The following is a 27,032-nucleotide window of genomic DNA, read 5'->3' on the forward strand; positions in this document are numbered from 1 at the left end:
AAATAGCATGGCAGTGGCAGGGCTGAATATATTGACAGGCAGCACAGATTTTTTTTGTTTTGGACTAGATAGAAAATTAGAGGCCGCAATATGAAAGATATGTAAACATAAAACCAATGATGATTAGTAATTTTGAAATGAAAATCCCTTTGAAAGCAAATTACATTCATTTTAGAATGAGACAGTATTAATACAAAATAAATCTAAATAAAAAAATGAACACATAAAATTATTTAAATGCTGTTTGTCACACATTTGGTTATCCTGAAGTGCGTGTTGATGCTGCAGCTCAGGGGAGAAAGGTAATATACCTGTGCTTGTAGAAAGAGCTTTTAATTTTGCTTAATTGTAAGAACAAATACGTAATGTATTTTGTACAGCTGTGCTGTTGCTGTATGAAGTATTTTTCTGATAATAACACTTTAAAATTCTAGGGATCATCTGCTGATCGGAGTCAATGGAGAGAGCCAACTAGAACATCTGATGGTTTATGTTCTCTTTACGAGGCAGCTCTGTGTTTATTTGAAGAGGTGAGTCTTGAAATCAACCGTGACTTAAGGTATTTGTAGCTTACTTCCCCCTCTTTGTCTGATTTGCATGTACTTGTGGGTATGATCCCCTCTCTGCTGAGTTTTCTGAAGTAGAAGAAGAAAGCAGAAAAAGGTGAGTAACAAAGTAATGTGGGCAAGCTAATGATAAGGTGATGGGTGATTTGTGTTTTAGGCAGAGAATCGTATTGAGGGGGAGTTAAATTTGCTCTGAAGATTCAGACTATATAGGAAGAAATTAAAATGCTGCTTATAATATCTCTCTCAATAGGTTTGCCGAATGGCATCAGACTATTCACGAACATGTGCCAGCCCTGACAGCATTCAAACGGGTGATGCTCCCATTGTTTCTGAGACCTGTGAAGTGTATGTTTGGGGTAGCAACAGCAGTCATCAACTCGTAGAAGGAACTCAAGAAAAAATCCTTCAACCCAAGCTTGCTCCAAGTTTTTCAGATGCACAGACAGTGAGTGACATTTATAGTGATAGATTACATAACATGTAACAGCTTTATACGTAAAGCATGAAATTGGAAAATAGTGCTTTATTCTGAGTCTGGAGTTGTAATTATGTTACTGAAAATAACTCTCTACTTTTGTTGATGCCTGGAAAACCATTCTGTTTGATTTATAGTAAAACACAGATCCATGTAACAAGAATATCCATGAATTATCTAACTAGCTATGGAATGCATTTGCAGAGACAGGTTTGCTTGCCTGTAGTTCTGGGGGTATTTTGTTACTGCTGTTTAAGAGGTATCTTAACTGCTCAATCTTCTCTTCTATTGGTGGTTTTCACACCAAGACTGCCTAGTTTAAAAGTCCAAACCAGGCTGACTGCTGCTTGCAGCAACCTTAATTAGAGTTTTGAAAGTCAACATACAGTGTGCTCCTTATACTCTCTGTCAGTTTCTACAGTTGCAGCTGAGCACTTCTGTTGATGCCTGACACAAAATAATACTAGTTTGCTTTTCTGTTAGGATATTGGCTTTACAGTGTTGACCTAAGTGAAAGCTTTTTTATATCACTAGACATTTTAGGTATATTTTCTGAAGTAATTTCTGCTTATGTCATGTGGCATTATAAAGTAAGTTTATGCACTCAAAAAACTTTGCATATGGAAACCACTAATAAACAGGAGTGGAATGACTGAATGAATGAGTTATTCTTTAAATAGCATACCCATACAACATGTTCATGTGATTTCCACTGAGGTTTACACTGAGATAAAATATTTTGTTCTTTAATCTTTGTTAAGGACTCATGAAATATTTTTCATAAATAAGATTTTTTTCTGCTTGCTGGAGCCCAGATTTCCTTACCTTTTACATTCTTTTATTAAAAGGTTATGTAAAGAAATCTGACATTCTTTTCAGAAAAAAAGGCTTCTTGACCTGTATATGTGTTTTATCTAATCTTATTTTTTTACTATTGTAATCTTTCTCTTTGTAGATTGAAGCTGGACAATATTGTACATTTGTTATTTCTACGGATGGTTCTGTTAGAGCCTGTGGTAAAGGCAGCTATGGAAGACTAGGACTGGGTGACTCCAATAATCAGTCCACGCTGAAAAAATTGACTTTTGAACCTCATAGGTGTATCAAAAAAGTGTCATCTTCAAAAGGATCTGATGGTCACACTTTAGCATTTACAACAGAAGGGGAGGTCTTCAGTTGGGGTGATGGTGACTATGGAAAACTGGGACATGGAAACAGTTCAACACAGAAGTATCCCAAACTTATTCAAGGTCCTCTGCAAGGAAAGGTATGTTTTGTGTAGTCGAACACCTCATTTTGTTCTGTGCAGTTGTGGCAGTGTGTAAAATTTCAAAAATACAGTATCTCTTTTTTTTCAGAGCTTCTATTTGAACCTGGGTGTGCTTTCATCAAAGTACTAAAACTTCTGGTTGCTTTTAGACATGTAATTTGAAAAGGCATTGTCAGTAATCTTTCTGATCTTAAGAGTAAAACTTGGTTGTACTTTTGCTGAATGGCAGTGACAGTTCAAGAGATAATTGCTTTTGTTAGCTGTAACATGAGGAGGTTTTGTATACAACTTTTTAGGGCTGCGGTTGAAATGTGACTTTGTGTTGTCTTACAAGGCTATCTCTTCCCTATCTATGTTTTGCACAGTGCGTTAAACATCGACTGAAGCTTCTTTTTGCTACTCTTAAGACTGGGATATCATTATGTTAAACTTGCTTGATCATGACCACTTTTAAACTGAACATGATCACTTTTAGACTTGTCTCTGTACTAATTTCTACTCATCAAATATGAAATAGAAATGATTGCAGAGGTTGATTGATGTGTGTGCTCCACATGAGTGGACAAGTTGATTTACGTACACTGCTTCTGAAGCTTGATTTACATGAGCTTTCAGACTTTCTCTTCAGATTGTATGAAAATTTGATCTTGATTTTTGTGTGTACTGTAGGTTGTTGTATGTGTCTCAGCTGGATACAGACATAGCGCTGCTGTTACGGAAGATGGAGAACTGTATACGTGGGGAGAGGGAGACTTCGGAAGATTAGGTAACTTTAAAATGTTACGAAATGCTTCTGAAAGATGATTACTGCTTCTGAGATGATTACACTTTGTATCAGTTTTGCTAAATCTTACTGAAGTAACAAGCCATAAATCTTAAATCTTCACAAAAGGAAAGTCTATTTTTCTGATTTCCCTAGGTCACGGTGATAGTAACAGCCGCAACATTCCAACTTTAGTGAAAGATATCAGCAATGTAGGAGAGGTTTCATGTGGCAGTTCACACACAATAGCTCTCTCCAAAGATGGCAGAACAGTGTGGTCATTTGGAGGAGGAGACAACGGTAGGTAAAACCAGTGGTTTGGTAGCAATTTTCGTTTTATTCTATCTACCTCATAGTCTCTTTATTGATTGCGGTTTGATTTTGCTGGGTGGTTTTTTCTGTCATTTAGCAGCTGCGCACAAAAAAGTTTTTAGTAAAATCTAAGTACAAAATGTGATGCCTATCTACAAGATTGTGGGCCTTAAAAAAAAAAGATGACTGGAAGAGAAGTTTCACAGAGCAAAAAGCACAATGAATGTGTACAAGTTCTGGGGAAAAAAAACCTTGCTAATAAATTTAAAATTAAGTCACTCGTTTGATAGGCAGCAACTGTATTCACATACTAGAAATTGTGGGATTTAGACTGCTTCTTAAACATCTCCCATCTCAAAAATGAAGGGCTTCTAACCTGCATTGCCATTAGATGCTTTGTCAAACACAATATATTTTTCTGTTGTTTGTTATTACCATATTTAGCTACATTTGATTTTGCTGCTAGATGAAAACGAAATCTCAGATTATATCTGATGTATTATTGTTTCCTTGCTAAGTGTCAGAAGAAGAAAAAAATGCAGACTACAGAAATGATCATATTGATGATTAACAGAACTGGGTAGGAATTTGAATTTCAAAAGCTAGTTCTGACATGCACATAGGATTGCTTCCTCTTTCTGTAATTTCAGCTGAAAAAACAATTTTTAACAGAACAGGTATCTTAACCTTCGCTCTTCTGTTTCACTCAATTTCAGACAATTTAGCTTCTGAATTCTAGTAAAGGAGTATTAAAATACTGTTGTAGAGAGGCTAAACTAATGTGAATCAAAGCATAACCTTTGTAGAAATGGTCAGTCTTCAATGTATTTCACATTTGATTTTGTTTTTCTCTCCTTCCTTTTGAAGGATGTTTTCCTGTCAACAGACTGACGTGGTGTAGTGGCAGTCCTTGTTTTTGAGGTCATTGAAAATTAAAGGAGGAATATGGGAATAAAACTATTAATGGTTACACAAATGCAAACAGTTGTTAGGAAAAAAAGTGCAGAAAAGTTGGATTGTTTTCAAGTCACATTGTCAAAACAAAAAAAAATGACTTCATAATGATGAGAGGGTTTAGTGCTTCAGAAGCGTTTATTAGTTAAACAGCATGTATGGATTTTTATTTCAGTTTTTAAGTATAATATCATAGATATTTTATGAAATCTGTAACTAATGCAGCTGAAATCAAACAGGCTTTGTAAACATTGTATCATTGTAACATTAAAATTTTGAAACTATACTCTGACATTTTTTGAAATCCAAAAATAATTCTTTCTGACTATTTCCAATTGTGTAGTTTATGTGGTGACCTTTTGTCTGTGTTTCCTCCTCTCTTAGGCAAACTTGGTCATGGTGATACAAATAGAGTGTATAAACCTAAAGTTGTAGAAGCCTTGCAAGGAATGTTCATTAGAAAAGTTTGTGCTGGAAGCCAGTCTTCACTTGCTTTGACATCAACAGGGCAGGTAGGCAAAACCAGGTTTTCACTCTAATGATGACAGTTGGTGAAGAAAGTGTGGGTTCATTATTTCACCATTTATTATTTTGATTGGTGAGAAAATACTCAAATAGTGCTACAGTATCAGTGAAGTTCTTAAAGTACTGTGATCCTAGGTGCACTAGAGCAATTAAATATGTGCTGAAGATATAAAAAACCACTTTTCAATAGGCTTGCTTAGTCTCAGAAAATGGATTAATTTTAGGTTAATAAATATAACCAGTTCAAAATCAAGTTTGTTTGAGGAGGCAACATGGGTCCTGGAAGCACAGTGCAGTGAAAAAGCCTGTAATTTTTACTGCATTAATCAACTCAGTAGATTAAGTGATGTAACAGTTTTTTAATGTATGTGTATTTTAGAATATAGGTGTTTAACTGAAAGTTTTATTTCTAATCTGAAAATCTTGAGAGATCTTGGAGATCTGTTTTTAGGTGGGATATGAAGGCCTTCACTGATATGGCATGTAATACAAAAGCATTTCTACCCATGTAAGCTAACTGCCCCCTGACCCCACTGTGATTCAAGGGCAGTGAGTTTATAGAGCATAACTAGGAATGTTGAACTGTACTGCAGCAGTTTGATTTTTTGCATCAACCTCCCTGCTGATGTGCTCTGTGGCCAGTCATCTGAATGATTGGATGTAGATTGAATGTATGTTACCTGAAATGTTCACTGGAGTCATGAAAGTAGCGTGCACATTTTGTTGAAAGCAGAATTGCATTTATTCTGCAGGTGCTTATCTGATATTTTGTGTATTCGTGGTCCCAGTACTACCAGTTGAACCTGCTGACATTTGTATTTGGTTTGCTCTAGGTTTATGCATGGGGCTGTGGTGCATGCCTTGGCTGTGGCTCTTCAGAGGCAACTGCTCTCAGACCCAAGCTGATTGAAGAACTGGCTGCTACAAGAATAGTTGATATTTCGATTGGTGACAGTCACTGTTTGGCACTTTCCCATGGTAAAAGGAATAAGATGTAAAAATACATAACCCTCCTCTTGATTAAAAGTACTTGTATCTCAGATTTTGTTTTCTCCTTTACTTATCTTTACAGATAATGAAGTTTATGCTTGGGGTAACAATTCAATGGGACAGTGTGGTCAGGGAAACTCTACTGGTCCCATTACTAAACCGAAGAAAGTAAGTGGTTTAGATGGAGTTGCAATTCAACAGATTTCAGCAGGAACATCCCATAGCCTTGCCTGGACAGCTCTTCCAAGGGACAGGTAATGATAACATTGGGGCACAGGTATAATTGTTTTTAAGTAGAAGTCCACTTTGGAATACATTTAAATCTTCCCTGAAAGTGTTAACCACATCATGCTTTTCTGGTACTCTTGTAATGTTTTGCACTGCAGAGTCCTTTCTTCTCTCTTCTCTGTCCTGCCTCTCTTTTTTTCTTCTCTTCTTTTTAAGTTGTTACAGATTACAAATAAAAATAAAGTAGCACCAAGGATTTGTATATTGATTGTTTTTATATGAAGATTTCGTAACTGATGTTAGACAAATATTACCTCTGTTTACTAAAAGTTACCAGCATAGGCACTGAGAGGAGAATAAACTTTTATTTGTGTGTGTGTGTACTTCTGACAGGATTTTTTTTGTCTTAGGCAGTTTTCTCTAGTGCAACAAGGAGTAGACTAAGTAGAAGACTTTGGGGAATGGGGAAGTCTAGACAAATTACCGAGGTGGACTTAAACATCTTAACAGATTTCTGGATGGTTGCATGGTACTCTAGACTGAAGCTAGATACCAAATTAATATGGTTGTTAATGTAGAGTAACCATAATACTACTTTGTTTTACCAAAGATAAGAACAAATAATTGAAGTGAAACAATAAGCTACATATGGACTTAGAGAAATTAATTAAAAAATATTATGTTTGTGAGGTAATTCAGGGAGAATTTTTTATGTCTTATTTTAAAAGGATCTGTCTTAGAAAAATCAATTAAGAAAACAACAAGACTCAAATAGTTAAGTGGCACTATTCCTTTTGAATTCTCCTTACGTTATATCAAAGTCTCCTGATAATCTGGGATCTGTACTAAAACTGGCTTTGTGAGTCCTGATCTGCTTTTTGCACAAGACAGATTAAATATATATGAGTTGATACTTAGGGCATTTTAGGCATTATTCTTCATAAATGAAGAATGTTTGACTTCCAAAGAACTTCGCAGAAACGTATGCAAAAGATATGTTCAACAGTCAGGAAGCTGGTCTGCCTCAATCATGTTAGTTTGTTCTAAGAAAAAAATAGGTACTGTCAAGCATGTACTCAGCCTGCTTAAACTGTTAATTTATTACAGAATACTTTATTAGCTAATTTACTTTGTTTGATTTCAGACAAGTTGTGGCATGGCACAGACCGTATTGTGTAGACCTTGAGGAAAGTACCTTTTCACATCTTCGCTCTTTTCTTGAGCACTACTGTGACAAAATTAACAGTGAAATTCCCCCTCTACCTTTTCCTTCATCAAGGTATATGCATGTTACATTCCTTTATCAACAGTATATGCATGTTACAGATTTGTATAAATTCTTTTTCTTTACAGCAGTAGTGTGTAAGCATAAGGGTGTTTAATTGCTCATTCAAGTGCTGTTCATTTGTATAATACAAGAGCATTTCAGTGGCTCTTGCACTTTTCCACCTGAATGAAGTGGAGAAAGACTTCAGCGTTTTCAGGGACTCTGAGAATGAAACCTTGTTATAAGCTGTAGTGTTACAGTTGCAGCAGTTTGCTTCTGATACAGACAGAGGTTAGTAGTGGACCATTTGGGGTATTTCATGATCAGCGATGTTCTTGAAAATGCAAACTTTTTATGAATGTGAGATTCATAGACATGGAATGAGTTTAGATTTGAAATATGTGTACAAGAAACTTCTTCCATACTTTGGATTTGGGGAATGGTCATGCTTTTCCACAAAATTTTCTGTTCTGGTAGGTGCTTCAGGAAATGAAAGCCAACAAAACTAAGTCTGTTTTCATAGTTCCTGTTAACTAAAACAACCTCTTTACAAAGTGGCAGTAATTGTTACTACAGTTTCCAGATTTGGGTCTTTTCACCTAAGCTAACGTTTGTGTTTTAAAATATGAAAGGGTAAATATTTCCTCATTGTAAGAACAACTATGAATTTCAAAGATCCTTAGCAATCTGCTTTCTTTGTTGCAAAGTTTTTCTTTTTTAAGAACACTAGAAATGAATATCTTGACATTTTGTTTCTAATCTGATCATTCTACTCTTAAATCTTCCAAGAGAAGATTACATTCAGAAACGATTTGGGTTTTTTTGTGAGGAATGTATTTGTCTGGGACTACTTCTCAAAATAAATGTCTCTTGGAACCCTTGTCCAAGAAGACAGTTTAGTTTTGGTGTTTGTTCCTCTGAGCAGATTGGCAGTACGTTTTCAGAGGAGTTTCTTTGAAGTCTCAATTGCAATTTACTTACCTTTCTGATATGGGAAATCAAATGAGAATTTAATTCTTACAGCCCAGAAAAGTAAAAGGGAGTAAATCTAATAATAGCAGACATTAGTAGGGATTTTGTTTCTTTTTACAGGGAACATCACAATTTTCTTAAGCTGTGTTTAAAGCTTCTTTCAAATCATCTCGCACTTGCATTGGCTGGAGGAGTAGCTACTAGCATTCTTGGCCGGCAAGCTGGTCCTCTTCGAAATTTGTTGTTTAGACTGATGGACTCTTCTGTCCCTGATGAAATTCAGGAAGTAAGTAATGCCTCTTTAAACGTGCAAGTCCTACTAACACATTTTCTTTCTTTGAGTGTAATTAGAGATTTATGTGAATTTCTGAATTGAGCACTTTGAACATGATTCTTATTTACCAGCTTCACTCGTTACAGTTCAAAAATGTAATCAGCACCACTGTATTATGATTGGAAAGGAGGGGAGAATGTTTGCCTAAGAATTTCAAGAAGCTTATGACATTTAAAACATATTGCTTGGATCTAAAATGTTAATATTGTGAACTTCCTAGCATTCTTACAGGAAATGGCAACTTTAAAGGATTCATTATTGCTTTCACAATAGGTTGGTGTCATTTCACTCCTTCAGTGTACCACATATTTTTACATCACAGAATATAAGATTAATGTGCTATTCCGTGACAGAATTCTGATGCTAAATGAAATTAAGTGTTTTGCATATAATGTGTAATGTATCTTCTTAAAGAAACAGCTGAGTTGATTTTTTTCTTCCTACTGAAAAAGTACTTTCTGCTACTGTAATTTTAGGTCGTAATTGAGACACTCTCAGTTGGAGCAACTATGCTGCTTCCCCCATTGCGAGAGAGAATGGAATTGCTGCATTCTCTTCTACCCCAAGGCCCTGATAGATGGGAAAGCTTATCGAAAGGACAGGTAAGCTCAAGTGAAAATGTGCTGTGCTTTGAAATCAGTTGTAGTTTTTCTGGTTTGGTTTGGTTGTTTTAGTAATCATTTTGAACAGTGAGGTGAGCCTCGTTTGCAAACTGCAGGCACATTGTTGGTGAGATGCAGTGCAGAGTTCAGCCAAACAAGATCTGTAGGTAGCCTGGCTTAATCATAATCGAGCGAGGCAGGGAGTTGCATGTTTTTGTGAGTGAAACCTGACCACATATAAATGTTTGCAAATACTAGCATGATTTAGTAAGTCTTGATAACAGAAAATTACTTATTTTCTGGGAAGAATATTTGTGTAATACTATTTCCTCATGGATTTCACCAAATTTTGCAATGATGATGAGGATGTTGGGTTTTTTGTTATTTCTTGAATGCGAAGAGCAGGAATTAATCTAGGTTGGGAGGCATGCCCAGTATCCTACAAATGGAAGTGAAGATGTTCAGGGAGTATCTGTTCCTGTCCCTGAGGGCACTAGGAACTGAAGCTTCAGCAGTATTCTCAAAAGTGAGAGAAACTGTTGTTTAGTTCTGTACACATAGTATCCTGGTCAAATCATTCATTTTATACACTGAGGAATTGTCTAGTTCATACCAAGTCTGAAACAATGAGTAAGAATCTTCTGATTCTGATTTTCTAAGTATTTCTGAAGGGTAGTACTGGTAGAAATGGAAACATGTGATTACTAGGGCAGAACAAGATTAGGTTTTTCAGGATTCATAACCAGTAGCATTGAAGATCAGTACTGAAACGGGAGGTCATTACTGTGCCATCTACCTTGGTCTAATATATGCTTGACCTGTTTTTTACCCTTTTTTTTCATGTGTAGATTAGAATTGCCACTCCCACATCCCCAGCCCCTCAAGTAATCAGATAACTAGAACAACCTGGAGAAAGCATTTGGTGCAGTGTCTAATCTCGCTGTCTTAATCTCAGAGTTTTTACTAGGCAGGGCAATATAATTTGATACTTTTATCTGTTCTCCAGTGTTACAAATCTGCAGGAGAAGCTGTTTGGATTTCTGGTTTTGTTTTTGGTTTTTTTTTTTGGGGGGGGAAGTCCTTCAGGTTATTTTCATGGCTTATTGAGAATGTTTTTATTGTGTACCTATTTGTGATGTTTTTTCCTTAGCTCATTGGTTCATCCTCGTTAACAAAGAGTGTTGTTTTTTTTTCTTCAGAGAATGCAATTGGATATTATTCTAACAAGTCTGCAGGATCACACCCATGTAGCTTCCCTGCTTGGCTATAGCTCACCATCTGACAGCACAGAAACTTCCTCGCTGTGTATCAGCTATGGAAATCTTGCTGATCAGACCTACGCTGTCCAGAGCAGTCATCCAGATACTCATCTAGCTGAAATCTTAATGAAAACTCTTCTAAGAAATTTAGGGTTTTACACAGTATGTATAGGTCTTTTATTTATTATTCACATGTTCTTGGATTTCATATACTCAGAGTTGATAGTTTTTCCCCACTATCAGAGAATGTTCTCTGTAACTGAAGTAGTAATGCTATTTATATTTGTCTTGAAGTGAACAAAAAAATAATTTCTAACATCATAGTTCTAATGTTGTTATAGTGGTATTTATACCTTAACTAGTCTTTCATTAATGTAGATGATTTCATATCAGACTGAAGTATTTTATTGCTCTTGATTTACATCTGGAAATGCTCTTTCTAGAATAGAAATGCTTGTTTGACAGCTGTCACAAGCACTGCTGTGACATTCTAAATCACTGTACTTTCAAGTTTTTGTCCCATGATCCACTTGATGTATGTGGTGTCTTCAATGATTACAGGTGTACATGGTAAAGGTTAAAAAAAAGCATCTTTTTAAGATGACAGTTAACAAATACAGCATTCAAAGAAAGACTTAATTCTCTTCCCCCTCCCCCCCCAACTTTTTGCTTTAATAGGACCAAGCCTTTGGAGAACTGGAAAAAAACAGTGATAAATTTTTACTGGGTACATCATCATCAGAAAATAGCCAGCCTGCTCATCTCCACGAGCTTTTATGTTCTCTGCAGAAACAGTTGCTGGCCTATTGCCACATCAACAGTGTTAGTGAGGTGTGTGTCCTTATTTTTCTAATTTGGGGGGTAGGGATTAATTCAATATGCATGAGCACCAGAAGGCTGTAAGGATCTTGTTGAAAGTCTCCATATTATTTGAAAATCAAACTGATTTAAGTAATGAACTCCTGAGATAACTTTACAGATTTATGCTTGTGCTTGTTTCCTCCTAGAATTCCAGCAGTGTGGCATTGCTTCACAAACACCTTCAGCTTTTATTGCCTCACGCCACAGATATCTATTCCCGTTCTGCAGCACTGCTTAAGGAAAGTTCGTGGAATGGTAGTGTTGGGGAAAAACTGAGAGGTAAGTGTTCATGGAAAAATGAGTAATGGTGTCTGTAACTTAGGGCAGTTCTTGCTGGTTTAGACTTAAATAATAAAATGCACTATTTCCCCTATTTCTGCATAAAATAGACATCCCAAGTCTTCCTCGGAGGAGATGAAATGTCTACCCAAGGTCAATATCTGGTCCATATTTTCTGTAGAACATTTTGCATGCAGGAGAAACATGGAATATAGAAGATACAGTCTCTGTAAATTTTTGTCTCAGTTTTCTTAGTTCTGGATTTTTCTCTTTAAAAAGAAAAGTACCTTTTTTTAGAGATTACTGAAAAGCAGAGAAGTAAAATAAGGAATGGACTAATAGTTATTAAATAACCTCTCTAATTCAACATCTACATTTCAGACATTTTGAGACATATATTTTTATGCAGTTCTTTCTGAGTTGGTAATTTGTGCTTGGAATAGAATTACATAACTATAGCTGTAATTCAAAATATCTTCTTTTCTCCATAGGTGTGATTTATGTGTCAGCTGCTGGTAGTATGCTCTCTCAGATTGTCAACTCATTATTGCTACTGCCAGTATCAGTAGCTCGGCCTTTGTTGAGTTACCTGCTGGATCTTCTGCCGCCTTTAGATTGTCTTAATAGACTATTACCTGCTGCAGCCCTTCTAGAAGATCAAGAATTACAGTGGCCACTTCATGGTAAGTACATACTTTTTGAGTGAATAGTATGTCATGGTTTTGTACTGAAAGTTTAACTTTCCCTTTAAAAAATTTTGGTTTTTTTGTTTTCTAAGGTTAAGTGTCTTGCTACATCTTTGAAAATTCTTGAATGTGTTAACATCTCTTGCTTTAAAATGTTCTAAGCTGCAGGCAAACTTTTTCATTCTGTAAATCCAGAATGTACATTGACTTAAGTAGGATATGGGAAATACATGTAGGACTTAGTACTTTAAGTTTGTAAAATGTGAAAATACCTTTCTTTACTTCTAAAAGAAACACTGATTTTTAGAATCAGAGAATGTCTTAAGTTGTAAGGAACCCAAGAGGATCATTTTGTCCACTGCCCTGCTCTTGGCAGGACTACCTAAAACTAACCATATCACTATGAGCATTGTCCAGAAGCAACTTGAACTCTGACAGACTTGGTGCCATGACTGCTTCTTGGTGGAGCCTGTTCTAGTGACTGACTGCCCTCTTCGTGAAGAACCTTTTCCTAATGTCTAATTTGAACTTTGACCTAATAGATAGTTTTGTCATGATCTATTTATTTTGGATTTCAGTTTCTTGATGTAATAGAATTTTAACTTAGTGAATGACCTGCTAATTTCCTGAAGATATGCCACCAGTAGTTCTGATGTCAATGAAACAGAAAGCAACTGAAATTTCTGTACAAGATGCTGTACTTGCATTCATTCAAGTTTTCATTATTTTTTTGACTAAATTTTCTATTGTATCATTTATCTGTGCATGCTTATCAGAAATACATACTCAACAAAACATGTGCTGGAGCAGAGTCTAAAAGAACATTTAGTTCACTGAACATGAGCAATTACACCCTGAGTGGTGGCAGTCTCTGCTGCTAGTTACAACGTGAAGCAACCTGACTGCTCTTTCTTCAGTTTGCAGGTTGTTACATGAGGGGCAAATGTGCTGTTAACTGGGAAATGCTAACAAGACCTACTGTTAATTCTACCATTTTTGAAATACTTATTTTGAAACCTGGGCAGCAGTGACTAATTTCATGATTCATTGCCAATACTTTTAGGTGGACCTGAATTAGTTGATCCTGCTGGGGTGCCCTTACCACAACCTGCACAGTCTTGGGTATGGCTTGTTGATCTAGAGAGAACTGTAGCTTTGCTTATTGGGCGATGTCTTGGTGGCATGCTTCAAGGACCTCCAGTGTCCCCTGAGGAACAAGATACAGCCTACTGGTTGAAAACACCTCTTTTCAGTGATGGAGTGGAAATGGATATTCCACATTTAGGTAAGCTGTAAGCGCAAGTGTTTAATAGTTATTGCAAATATCTGTGGCAGTCTTTAAATTTCTGATTGAACAAGTCCATGTACTTAATTTAGGGCTTGTTGTTCAGCAATCTTACCTGTTTAAGCAGCATTACAGAAAGTTGGGTAACAGATATCTAAGCATAGGCTTTAGTTTATGAAGGGTCTTGGAAATGCCTGTAGCCCTCAAAACTGAGAGAGTTTAATTTCTTGGCTATTTCACTTTTGTTAGACAAATGCATGAGCTCCTTGTTAGAAGTGGCCCTGTCTGGAAATGAGGAACAGAAGCCATTTGATTATAAACTGAGGCCCGAGATTACAGTCTATGTTGACTTGGCTTTGGGCTGTACAAAAGAGCCAGCAAGGAGCCTTTGGATCAGTATGCAAGACTATGCTCTTAGTAAAGGTAAGATGTGGAAAAGACGTGTGTGTGTGCGCTCAAAGCATATCCCATGTGTCAGTTACATGCCTAGCAGAATCCTGTTTGTTCTTGCAGTAACTTCTAGTTTTGTAACGCGATAACTTAATCTATTGTCATGATGATTCCAGCGATTGGCAGACATATAGTTCAATGTTCTCTTTCCCTCCAAACTATGAGAGAGACTCGTTTGCTTACTTAGTTGTTGGTGTTTATCTTCTCTTAGTAGAGCAGGGTGAAATTTGGAATTAAAAAAAAAGATGGGTAGGAAATGAGGAAAGGCAAATTGACTTGCACAATATGTTGGGAATGGGACAAAGGAGTAAGTCAACTTTTGTTTCTCAAGTCTCTGAGAGGCTGGCCTTACAGTATTAATGGTTGTTCATGCCTGCTGCCTAAAATCTGTGTTCCTGTACAAGCTTCCCAGGTTTTGTTTTAGTGAGATCCAGTAAGCATTGTGGTTGTACTGTAACTCTCTGCTGGATCCACAAGTAATTTTCTGTACTTCTGGCCAAATGAAGAAGACAGCAAATGGTATTGTGCGCCTCCAGAGAGCAGTGCAATTGCAAAACTCTCTGGTTTAAGAAGCAGAAAGTTGAAAATATGATGTGTTTTTAAAGAAGTTCCATGTAAGTCAGTGTCTCAGTAGAGAGAAGAGTTCCAGATGTATGTCCTTTCTTCAAAGAGAGGTTGCACCCCAAGTTCAACTGTTGGAGTCTCTGGTGAAAGTTTGTGTGCAGACCCTTGACTGACTGTTAGGATTAAATGCCTTGAGCAGACCAAAGCGTATTTGTCTGAAGCAGTGCATTTATGAGTTGCTGTTGTTAAACTTCTTAAGCATTTAAAACTATTTCCTAACTGGAAGGATGTATATAGGTGAAGATCTTTTTAATGACATCATTGAAAATGCAGGTTTGTTGGGAACAGTAGCAAGTTTTGATGAATCCTTTCTGCTTTCAGATTGGGATACTGCAACTTTAAGTAATGAATCACTTCTAGACACTGTGTCCAGATTTGTTCTTGCAGCTCTTCTGAAGCATACGAGTTTACTTAGTCAAGCTTGTGGTGAGAGCAGGCAAGTAACATAAAGCTCTTTTTAAAAGTTCAATTTCCATTTTTAAAAGGAAGTTTGTATAATTGGTGGGTTTGGGGTTTTTTTAATTATTTTAAAAATTAATTTTCTGGTTTGGGTCCCTTTCTCATAGGTACCAGCCTGGCAAAGCCTTGGCAGAGGTGTACCGTTGTGTGTATAAAGTTCGGAGTCGCTTGCTTGCCTGCAAGAACATGGAACTTATTCAGACTAGATCATCCTCCAGAGACAGATGGGTAAGACTGTAAATCTTTTCAGTTCTTCAAGCTTTGCTGTGTATTAAGGAAATAACACAGAATGTTAGTTATTCAAGGAGAATTAAATTTTTCAGCTTCTTTGAATATAAACAGCTGTCTGTTTATTTCACACAGTAGCAGAAGTATCTTTTTGGATAGGAAAGAAGATGTATAAATACCTATCTCCGTTTATAGGAGATTGATTTGGTGAGAATTAATTTCACTGGATATATATTTTTTTTTTATCAAGATGTTAGACAACCAAGAATCAGCTGATGTTGATACTCAAGAACATTCTTTTACTCGTACAATTGATGAGGAAGCAGAAATGGAGGAGCAGGCAGAACGTGACAGAGAAGAAGGACACCCAGAACAAGAAGATGAAGAGGAGGAAAGAGAGCATGAAGTTATGACAGCTGGTAGTAAGTACTGTGTATTAGTAATATAATGCGCTTGGGAGTAACAATATATTTTACTTGCCAAGGTAAAGAGCAGAAATAATTTAAAAGACTATGAAAGGTTTGTCTGTGTAAAAACTATGAGATGTTTGTTTTTATGAAATGATGTAGTGCTTTATGGGGTCAGAAAGTCTTCCAGTACAAGGGAATGTGAGTACTAGGCAAGTCAGAGGCCTTTATGGGCAATTCCGAGGGCACCTGACATACACTAACGGTTCTTATATGCACTGTCTACAAAGCTAGTAGGTTTTTAGGTTATTTTCTCTAGATTTCTGTGCAACAGATTCTGAGGTTTTCATCAACAGGTATGTAAAGAATTTTTGCTGTGTTTTATATGTATTATTTTCTTGTGAAATAAACTTTGGAGGGTAATGCTACTCGAGTTTAGAAAGTGCGGCTAATAACAGTGGTCTAACTGAGCTGGAATTCACTTTTATCTATAAACATTTCTTTTGAATCCGTTAAAAACCTTGAGATTTTTAGGCAGCTTGGTATTTGTAACACTATTTGTGGTACTTTCTCATGGGTCTACAAATACTACTTGTTGAGCAGGTGCAATGTGCTTATGCTACTTCGTAGAGTTACCCTGGGCAAATGCTTAGTGTTCTTATGTGCTACCTAGGTGGGTTTTCTGTGGATAATAAAGGAAATGTATCCAGACAGACTGTAGTGTTACACGCGTAAATAAGTAGAGGGATGATGAATGACTTTTACTGAAGTCCTTGGGGAAGCTCATCCTGGCATGCAGAGTTCACTTTGTGTTCTTATGCCTTGCTGCTTTTATTAATTGAACTTTAAATTAAAAATTATTCACCTGAGAGCTTTAAAAGGTCTGTGTACAGAGATAAGATGGTCTGTCACACAGCTTGTTTAGAGGAATCTAGCACCTACAACAACAGCAGAATTAAAGCGAAGGCTAAGAACTTTGATAGGATCTTCATTGTACTGACCAAAGCTAATGAACTCCTGAAACTGGTTCAATATTGAATTACAGATATGCTGGTGTCTGGAATACAGATTTACAAAAGTATTGCTCTATATATGTCTACTAAAAGGCAAACATGAAATAATTGCTTTCTCTGTGATGCTGCCAGACAGCAGCCAGACAGAAGTTAGGTTGCAGTAAAACACTGAGAGGGTGTGTAGTGTTCCATCAAATTGCATCATCCTTTTAATTGGAAACTTAGCGTTTTGTAAATGCTTCATTTAACCTGTTTGCATTACTTCTTTTATAGCTTTAGCTTATTTAGCTATAGTATGTGTTTTTTACTGAAAAAATGTTGTTCTTTGTAGTGGGGCACTTTTTGGCCCAAGATGTAAATTAATACTTAATTCTGTGAAGCTTTGTCTGAAAGTTAAGACATTCTTTTTGTGTTGCCTGTTACAGAAATATTTCAGTGTTTCCTATCGGCCCGTGAAGTAGCTCGCAGTCGAGATCGAGATAGGATGAACGCTGGTACAGGGACTAGGCTTGATGATCCACCTCCTCAGTCTCAGCAGGAACGAAGGATCAGCACTGATCTAACAGAAGGTCAAGATGTGTATACTGCAGCGTGCAATTCTGTGATCCACAGATGTGCCTTGTTGATCTTAGGAGTGAGCCCTGTTATCGAGGAGCTCCAGAAACGAAGGGAGGATGGACAGTTACAGCAGCCTCCCTCTACCACTCCCGAAGGCATCGGACTCATGACAAGGTTTGCTGATAGCTAAATCTGCTTCCTTGATAATTGATTAGATAACCTCAGTTTGCCTCTGATTCTAGGAATATTTCTTTGAAGAGAATTTTTTTCCTGAAGCCATGTTACCTTTTTGCTGAGTAAGTGTGTAGACCATCTTTACTTTTCAGAGTTGGGTTTAGTAATAAACAGTGATGAAGTCTAGATCACTGGGTGTACAGAGTATCTGAGGTAATTGGAGAAAGTATTTACTTTGTTTGTTTGGATTTTTTTATTACCATGTTGGTGTTTTCTTGAACTTCACCAAGGTTCTATATGTCAGTGCCCCCCAAAAATATCTGTAGGTTTTGTTTTAAAGGCAAGCATTTCAAAGCCCGTTAGGAAAAAATGCTGTTCATGAATTTTGTTACAAATATGCCTGACATACTGCCATATGAGACGTTGTTCCTGAGGAGAATTCTAAAACAAAGACAGAAAGCTTATTGAGTTGGAGAAATATAGAATTCAAATTATGGCACTACATACTGTATTTCAGTTTTCATAACATGAGATGTTCTTGCTAACAGTTTTATTCTACACTTGACATATTTAAACTTCTGTTGTAGAAAACTTTGTGTGTATGTTAGAGTATAACATGAGAATGATGTTCTCTGGTACTAGTAGCTAACTTTTGAATCTACTTAAGCTTCTAGTGTACAGAAACTCTGATATTTTACTGAAGATATTGATGGGGAGTTCAGAGCGAGATTTTATGTAGCCAGTACCCTTTAATATTTTTTCCTCTTTTTGGAGATCTAGTCCATGAAGCATGAGTTGCTGCCTCTGTCATTGTCAAAGTGGCTTTCATCTTTAGTGTATCAAGTTTAGGATGCATTTGATGAGTGTTCAGTACTTTTTGATTGTCTTTCTGTCTATGTTATCTTGTCCTCTCAACAAAAGTCTGTATTCTATGTGGAATACTTAGCAAGGGACTTGAATAGCAGTTATTTGAGGTTGCCGTTTGTTCAGTTGGCCAATTAGAATCTTAAGAAATAAGCTTACTAGTACCTGTTATAAACATAATAATTGAAGCCATCAGACCACTTTTTTGCTCTGTGGTGTGCTCTTAGGATATTCTGTGATAGTCTGTTCCCAAATGAAACTGCAGTACTTTCAAAATTTGACTCTCAGTTGTTATTTTTGCCTAATACCATCATTTTCTTTCTGTGTTTGTGGCCCTTAAGCAGGAGTGAAAGTCTTACTGCAGAAAGTCGTTCGATCCATGCAAACTCAAACTACAGACTGATTAAGTCAAGAAGTGAATCTGATTTATCTCAGCCAGAATCGGATGAGGAAGGTTATTCACTTGTGAGTAAAGCAGCGTTATATATTTAGAGTTTGTCAGTATAATATGCAGATGGAAAGTACATCTTAAAGCTTCTGTTTAGTACTGCGTCATACCACTTTAGCTTCTAATAACTACCATTGTTTAAAAGTAGTACCTTTAAAATTTAAAAAAGAAATTATTATAGCTCTGATAACCTGGTTGCTTTTATGGGTAAAGTATGCATTTTAAATACACGTATTATTCACTACATGTGTTCATCTAAAGAAAGGAATTTTTTCTTGATCTTTTAATCTAGAGTGGGAGACGAAATGTTGATTTGGATTTGGCATCATCACACAGAAAAAGGGGTAAGTTTTACTGTTTACCTAGTGAGTGCTGACCTGATAAATGTGCTGATATTTCTGAAGTGAACATGTATTTACAATGAAATACAATATATAATGGCAATCAGGGTGCTAAAACTGAGCATTTAAGATACCATTTGTTGTACTGAGTTCTGTTGCTTTTTAAGTGTTTATAGCAATCCCTGGTTTATATCTGTTCTAGTTTCTAGAATTGCAGTGCTTTTTTGAGGGAAGTGAGGATTTTTGTGGGATGAAGTGAAATAGGAATTTTTATTTTATTTTCACTCAAGAAGAAAAATGGACAAGAGAACTTTCAAGTAATCAAGCAACCTCTTTTTCCATTGCTCCAATATAGATTAGAGTTATTGCTTTTGTACTGCTTTTTGTTGCTGCTTGATTGTGGAGAAGCATGTGACGTGGTGGAGGAATGAAAGGATGTCTGTTCACATAGAGACCAAAAGGTCCCACTTCACTCAAGGTGATGCAGAGGGACAAAAGCCAGGGCAGCTGACCTGAGCTGGCTAAGGGGTGTATTCCATGCCATGAATATTAGTCATTGTAAAGGAGATGACATTCGGAGGATGTGGGCTCCTCCTCTTCTTTCACCTCCTGCATCTTTTCATCTTATTGCTGTCTACAACTACCTGAAGGGGCATTGTAGCCAGGTGGGGGGTGGCCTCTTCTCCCAGGCAACCAGCAATAGAACAAGGGGACACAGTCTCAAGTTGTGCCAGGGTAGGTATAGGCTGGATATTAGGAAGAAGTTCTTCACAGAGAGAGTGATTTCCCATTGGAATGGGCTGCCCAGGGAGGTGGTGGAGGCACCGTCCCTGGGGGTCTTCAAGAAAAGACTGGATGAGGCACTTAGTGCCATGGTCTAGTTGATTGGTTAGGGCTGGGTGATAGGTTGGACTGGATGATCTTGGAGGTCTCTTCCAACCTGGTTGATTCTATGATAATCCCTGGAGACTGCCTTCTATTTTATTGTGACTACTGTATGTTCACTGAGCTGACTAGAACTTTGCATACTTCATACTAGCATTAGTGCTAATACCAGATTTGCTGTTTCATCAAATCTGTTCTCATTTCAACTCATGGATCTTCTCACCTTTTCCTGCCCCCTGTCTCTGCTGGGGAAGAGCAACTGAGTGGTAGAGAATGAATATAGTTACCCCTGGATGCAGACTAAGCAGACAGTGACAAACAAGCAGTGTGGTTTTATTATTAGAGCTATTTTTGACATATTCTTTTGTGTTGGTACCTTGTGCTCCTACAACTTCCCATCTGATCTGTTTTTGTGTAGAAGATGTGGAAGGTTTTATGTCCTTTTTAATTGAGGAAGGAAAATAAGGAAATGTTTAAGCCATATAGATGCTAGAGAAGATATCTGTTTTGAGTGTATAGCGAAGTTGTGCTTTACACTAGAAGTATACATGGGAAGCACTTATGGCTTTATAGTTCACATATAGTAAAGCCTCCTGGTTTTCCTTGTCTCTACTAAACAGCAGAGACCAATGTTGCTGTAAGGGACTTAGTGCTGAACTCAGATTTTTGTTTTAGGTGGAATGAAGAGATGGCAATGAGAAAGAATGAGTGTAATCTTACAAATTGTAGGAACCACTTCTTTTTCTTTCAGTTGGAGTTTATTATTCCAAAGATGCAATCATATTTCCTCTTACATGCAGTTTTTAGGATATCTTACTGCAGTTTGCAACAGTTCCTTGAAAATTGCTGTCTCAGGTCTGTCTCCATAAGCTGTGAAGAAAGTTGAAAACCAGAGCTAACTGGAAAGCAAAGATTTTCTTCTAGCACCACTGCTTTTTTTTTTTTTTTTCCTTCAGACTGTGCTATTTTGGAGACTTTAAAGGGATTTTTTACTGCAAACACTGCATTAATATATGGGCATGATGTTCCTCTCATCTCTTCTTAGAAAGTATGCTAGAATTTAATCATACTACTTGTTACAGAACCATGGCCACACATGTTTCCAGCTGATATTTTGTGGCATTGAATTATTCTCAAGTGTACTCTCTGTGGAGTTGTCAAATTAATGTGCTGTATATAGAATATTGGTGAGTGGTTCTTCTCTAACAGGCAAGAGAGAATTCCCTCTGGAGTAGACTGGCATATTTTAGAACTTCAGTTTACTACATCACTCAAAATTCAGATCACATTTCTGGAATAATTGAATCTCCTTATTGGTTGTAGTTGAGTTTCTTTAGTATGAAAGCTGTTTTTATTCATGAAACAAGCATTTGAAAGATTACTAGTACTTCAAGTTCCTGTGGTCTTGGAGCTGAGTATGGAAGGAAAACATTGGGTTTTTTTCCCCTCATTTAACATCTCAGAGACTCAGTCCAATCTTTAATGTCCTTCTTCCTTCATTAATTGTATCTGTTCAGAAATGACCGGGATTCCTGCTTCAGCCTGAGGATCTTTTGAGTATCTTTTTCTTTGCTACTATTTAGTTATTGCTGCATTAGTAATCTTTTTGTTCCATTCCTGTAGAAAAAGTATTTTTTAGTACTTCTGCACTGAAGAATGATGTGCATTGTTATTATTTTCGCTCTCATGTCTAAGGCATTTGTTGTTGCTTAATCTTTTTCAATTTAGCATGCTGTGAAAGGTCACCCCTGTCCTGTGCAGTGTATGCTGCCTGTGGGATACTGCACACTGCATTAGGTACCTAACAGTAAAGAATGAAGATTGAACAGTGCAATCACAAACGTAGCTGCAGAGATATAACTGAAAGTCCTCCAGTCCTGGAGTTGCTTGCTTCCGAGAAGTAATAGCAATTCTACGATTGAAACGATGATGTTTGCATAAGGGATACAAGCATGTTTTCTTGAGTGTGTAAAACTGTATTCAAGGGTTGTTGTGGGTTGTCTGTTTGTTGGTTTGGTTTTTTTTATGGAAAGAAGGTGGAGAACCCTAGGCTGTCCTAAGTCAAACCAAGAGTAAATATCTTTTCCCCAAATGTTGCTGCCTCATATATTGTTGTATTGATTGAGATGAGATGAGTGTGATCATTTAAGTCTAAGTGTGAATAATGTCAGAAGAGATTTTGTGAATATGTTACCTTCTGTTTCAAATGTTTGCTTTTTCTTCTAATTCTTGTGTGGTGTAGTGTATTTTCTCCTTTTTGGCCAGCTGAGCCCCAGAAAAAAGAAGAGCTTCAAGCAAGTAACTGATGGCATGTTTACTTTTTCGTCACTATAGCTTCCCTATGTACTTTAAGTTTTATGAATTGTTATTGAAGCTGTGCCACATTCATTTAGAAAACTCATTAGAAGCTGGCTTATAAGGACAATTTTTTATTTCATTTTTATTACTGTAAGCTTAAAGTTTATTCTTACATGCAATTCTATTCATGTGATTGTAGATGCTTATGGAAGTGCTAAGCTGCAATCAGTTCTGTGTAATTGATATTACACAGAATCAAGCTAAGTGCTAATGTACAATCATTCTTTTTCTGATAATGAACATCTTCAAGGAAAATACACTGCTTTATTTCAGATTCAGGTGCCCTAATCGTTACATGTCTTCAATGACAAAATGTACTACTTTGACTTCTGACATCAAAGTTTTTATACTGTACTTTGTTACAGCTTCTTGTTTTACATTTAATCTCTCTTCCATAATTGTTGGACTTCATAGTTTTAGGTCGTTCTTACATTTAAACATCCTCACAATTTAATACTAAAATAATTAGCTTTTTCAAAATATAAAATCATGTAGGATTTTATTGAAGTACAATGTTGGGCTTTTTTCCTTACAAGATTTGTTACCTATCAAAGGTGTAAATTTTCTTCTGATGTTCTGTTAATCCTTAAAAACTCTCCTTTAGATTATGATTTAAGACATTGAAATTGCATTTTGCTTCTTTGCTAATTACTTGATTCTGTACTGTTTTGTGTAGTAGCACAGTGTAGGACAGGTAGAGGCTAGGAAGCTAATGTTGCTTTGGGATGCTTTAAGCTTTCCTGCTATTGAAAAACTATAGGGCTTAAGAAAGTTTTTGAAATGGCTGTTGTTACGTAGGTAACTTTTTTTGGGCTTGGTAATGATGTAGATCTTCTTTTTATGGGTAATCTGAGACTTCAGGTTTACCTGAGACCTTGGGCTCTGCTCACTTGCCTAGATGAAAAAGTATTTTAGCAGCCTTTTATTCCACTCTGTCCTATTTCTCTTATGCTTGTTATCTTCCACTTCAACATATAACTTAGTATTTAACATAGAACTTTAAATCAAGAATTGTAAGAATTTAGTATTAAAATTAAGGTAAGGTGTTATCTGTCATTAAGTATAGTCAAATAGGCTAACAGAATATCTTCGAGCACGATGAAATAGGTTGTTCTCTGTAAACTAGGCAATATTGCTGTTAAATCATCAGAAATTAGGAAATTAGATTGCACTTTGAAAAGTAGTGTTTAAAGTTAATCTCTGCATTATCCAAAATAAAAGTGTGTGCATGTCTTTTTTTCAAGTATTTAATATAACCTAAGCATCATGATGTTTTTTTCTGAAGCCATTTTAGTCTGTTTAGACTGCAAGAATTCCATACAAATTCACCTGAACACTATTTACAGAAAAAGAAATAGGATGTGGACAGGTTTTCATAATTCATTGCCCTGGCTATTAATTTTTTTTTGGCAAGTAATTGGAAATTAGCTACCTAATTTACAAAGAACAAGCAAAATATCACAGTATTTTAAGTTTTTAAGTTGTGTGAAAGTGCTAGTTGTGACCTGCAGGTGCAAACTGGGTGTCAGGATAATAACATTATGCCTTTAAGTTAGGGAAAATTTGCCATAGAATGGTTGCTAAGAGGCTTGTCTGAAGTTCAACACCTAACTTTCCTTATTCCTATGAGCAGCTGCTTACAGAGCTGCTGGAGGAAGGCAGCATTTAAAGGAGTTCCTGAAGCAAGCATCTAGTTTCATATAATTGCAACTCAACCTAACTGATAAAAGAAAGCTTTCAGCAGTGAATTTCTATGAACTTTTGTGACATATTCCTGAATACAGCTAAGTTTAATCATGTTTGAGGCTGGTACCCTGCAGACAGATGTTAAAAACTGAAGTGTTAATGTGTGTATGAGCGTTAGGGATGGGATATGATTGTCTATATGATAGATGTAATTCATCACGCACAAAAGAGATTATTAGTTAAAACTACTTTGTAGATTAGGACACATCACAATAAAATGTTTAGGTTAATGTAAACTTCAATTAGATTTTTACAGAGCTCTCCAGATGTCTGTAAGGTACTTTTTAAGCAGGATCTGCCTTCTGGTAAGACCTTGCAGGGCTTCAGGTTGGCCAATGGCATTTACAGAAATAATAAGATGCCATCTTCTGTGCTGATAAGCATATTTAACTGATGCAGATCAGTTAACTGCTGATAAAGGGATGACTTTGGAGATAGAGCCCTCATTTGTGCCAGGAATAAAGCTCTAGGAAAACTTTTTTTAAGATGAGATCAAATCTATGGTGCTAACTTAAGTTCCAGTGCTGCAGATTGATGACTGATGCTCATTTGAAGTAATCTGTTTATTTGCGATGGTGAAGTCTCAGGTAGTGTAATGACATGCCATAATAATAGGGAATGCTTCAAAATCGACTTGAGAAATTGCCAGGTGACAAAAATACAGATCTAATATGTGCTGTAGACAGTAATTGATACACACGTCTCTATCTTCAATCATTAGAGTGTAAATGTTCTCTCTTAGTCTAGAAAAAGTATTTTCTTTTCCCTTCTCTAGCCATGATTTTTGTAAATATTTCATTCAAAATACCATTGTGCTCTTTCAAAACTATGTAATATATGGGGGCTTCATTTAAAAAAAACAATTGGTCATATGGTTAGACCTTAAAATAAATATCTTAAGTACATTATTTTTGTCATAGCAGATCTTTTCTTTAGTATTTCATCATTTAGCTGCAAAGCATTTATATTTATATCCAGTGTTCTAGCTTTAAGCTGAGCAGTTTGAGTGGCTTCTATATTTCTGTTTTCTCACTTGGCAACGTGTTGCAACACTGCTTAACATAATGCAAAGAAATGCAGCCTTCCCTTTAGGGAAATTGCTGTAAACTTAAATCGAGTGTTTTGCTCTAAGTTGCTTAATGCATGGTATAATCAACATGAATATCCATTTTCCACCTGTATGAATAGCTGCAGATCGATTTTTACCTGTCGTCACAATGTGCCTAGTGAATTACAGTTTATGAGACTTCATTTTGTGTATCTGTAGGACCAATATACAGTCATATGGAATCTCTAAGTGACTCATGGGCTCGACTGAAATACAGCAGAGACTGGCTATACACATCCTCCTACTCATTTGTGGAGTCTGATTTTGAAGTCTCAAGATCCCTTGGAGTTCATACTTTGATTGAAAATGTTGTCAGCTTTGTAAGTGGAGATGTGGGAAACTCACCAGGATTTAAAGAACCAGAGGAAAGTATGTCCACCAGTCCACAAGCATCAATAATTGCAATGGAGCAGCAGCAGCTGAGGGCTGAGGTTAGTTTCAGTTTATCACCTTTTCTTACTCTTCATGTGTTATGCTCATGTCATGACTCTTTAAAAGACATTTTCCAAATTCTGTCTATTAAAGACTTTTCACCTCTTTTCTGGTGAAATATCTGACTCAAACTGGGAGCTTTATGTAAATCACAGCATGTTAGGGGTTGGAAAAAGACCTCCAGAGATCGAGTCCAACCCATCTGCCAAAAGCAAGGTCCCTTTAGGATAGTTTGCACAGGAGTGCATCCAGGATGGTTTTGAAATTCTACAGAGAAGGAGACTCCACAACCACTTTGGACAGACTGTTCCAGTGCTCTGTTACCCTTGTCGTAACAAAGTTTCTCCTCACGTTGTGGTGAAACCTTTTGTGTTCAAGTTAGTATCTGTTCCTTGTCCTACTAATGTGCATCACTGAAAAGTGATTGACTCCTTCCACTAAACTCTAAAATGAAACTTCAAAAAAAAAAAGTCAATAAGAAAGCAGTTACCTCGTTTGTTCTGCCTTAGAGTTGAACATCTAATTATAATTTCTAAGGATACTTTCTTGTTAATACTGTCATTTGCCTGCTCTTGTTTTTAGCTTCGACTGGAAGCACTTCATCAGATTTTAGTGCTTCTATCAGGGATGGAAGAAAAAGGCAGCATACCATTGATGGGAAGTCGCCAAGTACCAGGATTTCAATCTTCTTCATTGCTTACTTCTGTTAGACTACAGTTTCTTGCTGGCTGTTTTGGTTTGGGCACTGTAGGACATGCAAGTGCCAAAGGAGAGAGTGTGAGATTGCATCACTACCAGGTAGGTACTTGAAGAGTTTCTGCCATTTCAGTAACTGGGTGGTAAAAATGCTTTAGTCCTTATAGTATTTATTTGTTGATACAGGATGGTATCAGAGCAGCCAAGAGAAGTATACAAATTGAAATCCAGATGGCTGTGCACAAAATTTACCAGCAATTGTCTGCTACATTAGAAAGAGCTCTTCAAGCTAATAAGCACCACATAGGTAAGTGAAAGCCGTATTTGCAAAATATATCCTCTAATACACAGTACAACAGCTCATATATTTAACAGAGTAGAATTCAACATTCGTGACCAGAGTTCACCAAGTCTGACATCTTCTCCTATAAGATAGAATCTTTTAGTCTTTTTCTATCTTAATGTATTTCAGGTGTTAGGCCTTTTTAAGATTTTTAAAGGTTGTCAGCATTTCTGTTCCACATACCACAGTCCTCCATGGTCACATATGTCTTTGGTGCTTCAGTTATTTTAAGACTATCTCTGGAGAGAGTAAAAGTATCCAATCTTT

At 36.6% G+C, this 27,032-nt stretch overlaps 1 protein-coding gene across 8 annotated transcripts in view; it reads left to right on the forward strand.

The window, feature by feature from the left end:
• HERC1 (HECT and RLD domain containing E3 ubiquitin protein ligase family member 1) overlaps nt 1-27,032 on the forward strand; it is a 108,228-nt gene that overhangs the window by 34,158 nt on the left and 47,038 nt on the right. For all 8 annotated transcript variants that reach the window (XM_064157368.1, XM_064157366.1, XM_064157374.1 and 5 more), the window contains 26 exons: nt 435-530; nt 820-1,014; nt 2,000-2,311; nt 2,984-3,080; nt 3,234-3,377; nt 4,728-4,855; nt 5,702-5,846; nt 5,941-6,112; nt 7,231-7,365; nt 8,446-8,611; nt 9,136-9,261; nt 10,461-10,682; nt 11,199-11,351; nt 11,528-11,660; nt 12,152-12,343; nt 13,410-13,631; nt 13,881-14,054; nt 15,027-15,141; nt 15,272-15,392; nt 15,643-15,814; nt 17,238-17,544; nt 18,753-18,873; nt 19,149-19,200; nt 25,454-25,725; nt 26,309-26,524; nt 26,609-26,729. In XM_064157368.1, the coding sequence (XP_064013438.1) occupies nt 435-530; nt 820-1,014; nt 2,000-2,311; nt 2,984-3,080; nt 3,234-3,377; nt 4,728-4,855; nt 5,702-5,846; nt 5,941-6,112; nt 7,231-7,365; nt 8,446-8,611; nt 9,136-9,261; nt 10,461-10,682; nt 11,199-11,351; nt 11,528-11,660; nt 12,152-12,343; nt 13,410-13,631; nt 13,881-14,054; nt 15,027-15,141; nt 15,272-15,392; nt 15,643-15,814; nt 17,238-17,544; nt 18,753-18,873; nt 19,149-19,200; nt 25,454-25,725; nt 26,309-26,524; nt 26,609-26,729 (4,309 nt within the window). The remainder of the gene's footprint in view (nt 1-434; nt 531-819; nt 1,015-1,999; nt 2,312-2,983; nt 3,081-3,233; nt 3,378-4,727; nt 4,856-5,701; nt 5,847-5,940; nt 6,113-7,230; nt 7,366-8,445; nt 8,612-9,135; nt 9,262-10,460; nt 10,683-11,198; nt 11,352-11,527; nt 11,661-12,151; nt 12,344-13,409; nt 13,632-13,880; nt 14,055-15,026; nt 15,142-15,271; nt 15,393-15,642; nt 15,815-17,237; nt 17,545-18,752; nt 18,874-19,148; nt 19,201-25,453; nt 25,726-26,308; nt 26,525-26,608; nt 26,730-27,032) is intronic.

Source organism: Pogoniulus pusillus, chromosome 17 (assembly GCF_015220805.1).
Source record: "Pogoniulus pusillus isolate bPogPus1 chromosome 17, bPogPus1.pri, whole genome shotgun sequence".
In the NCBI taxonomy this organism is placed as follows: domain Eukaryota; kingdom Metazoa; phylum Chordata; class Aves; order Piciformes; family Lybiidae; genus Pogoniulus; species Pogoniulus pusillus.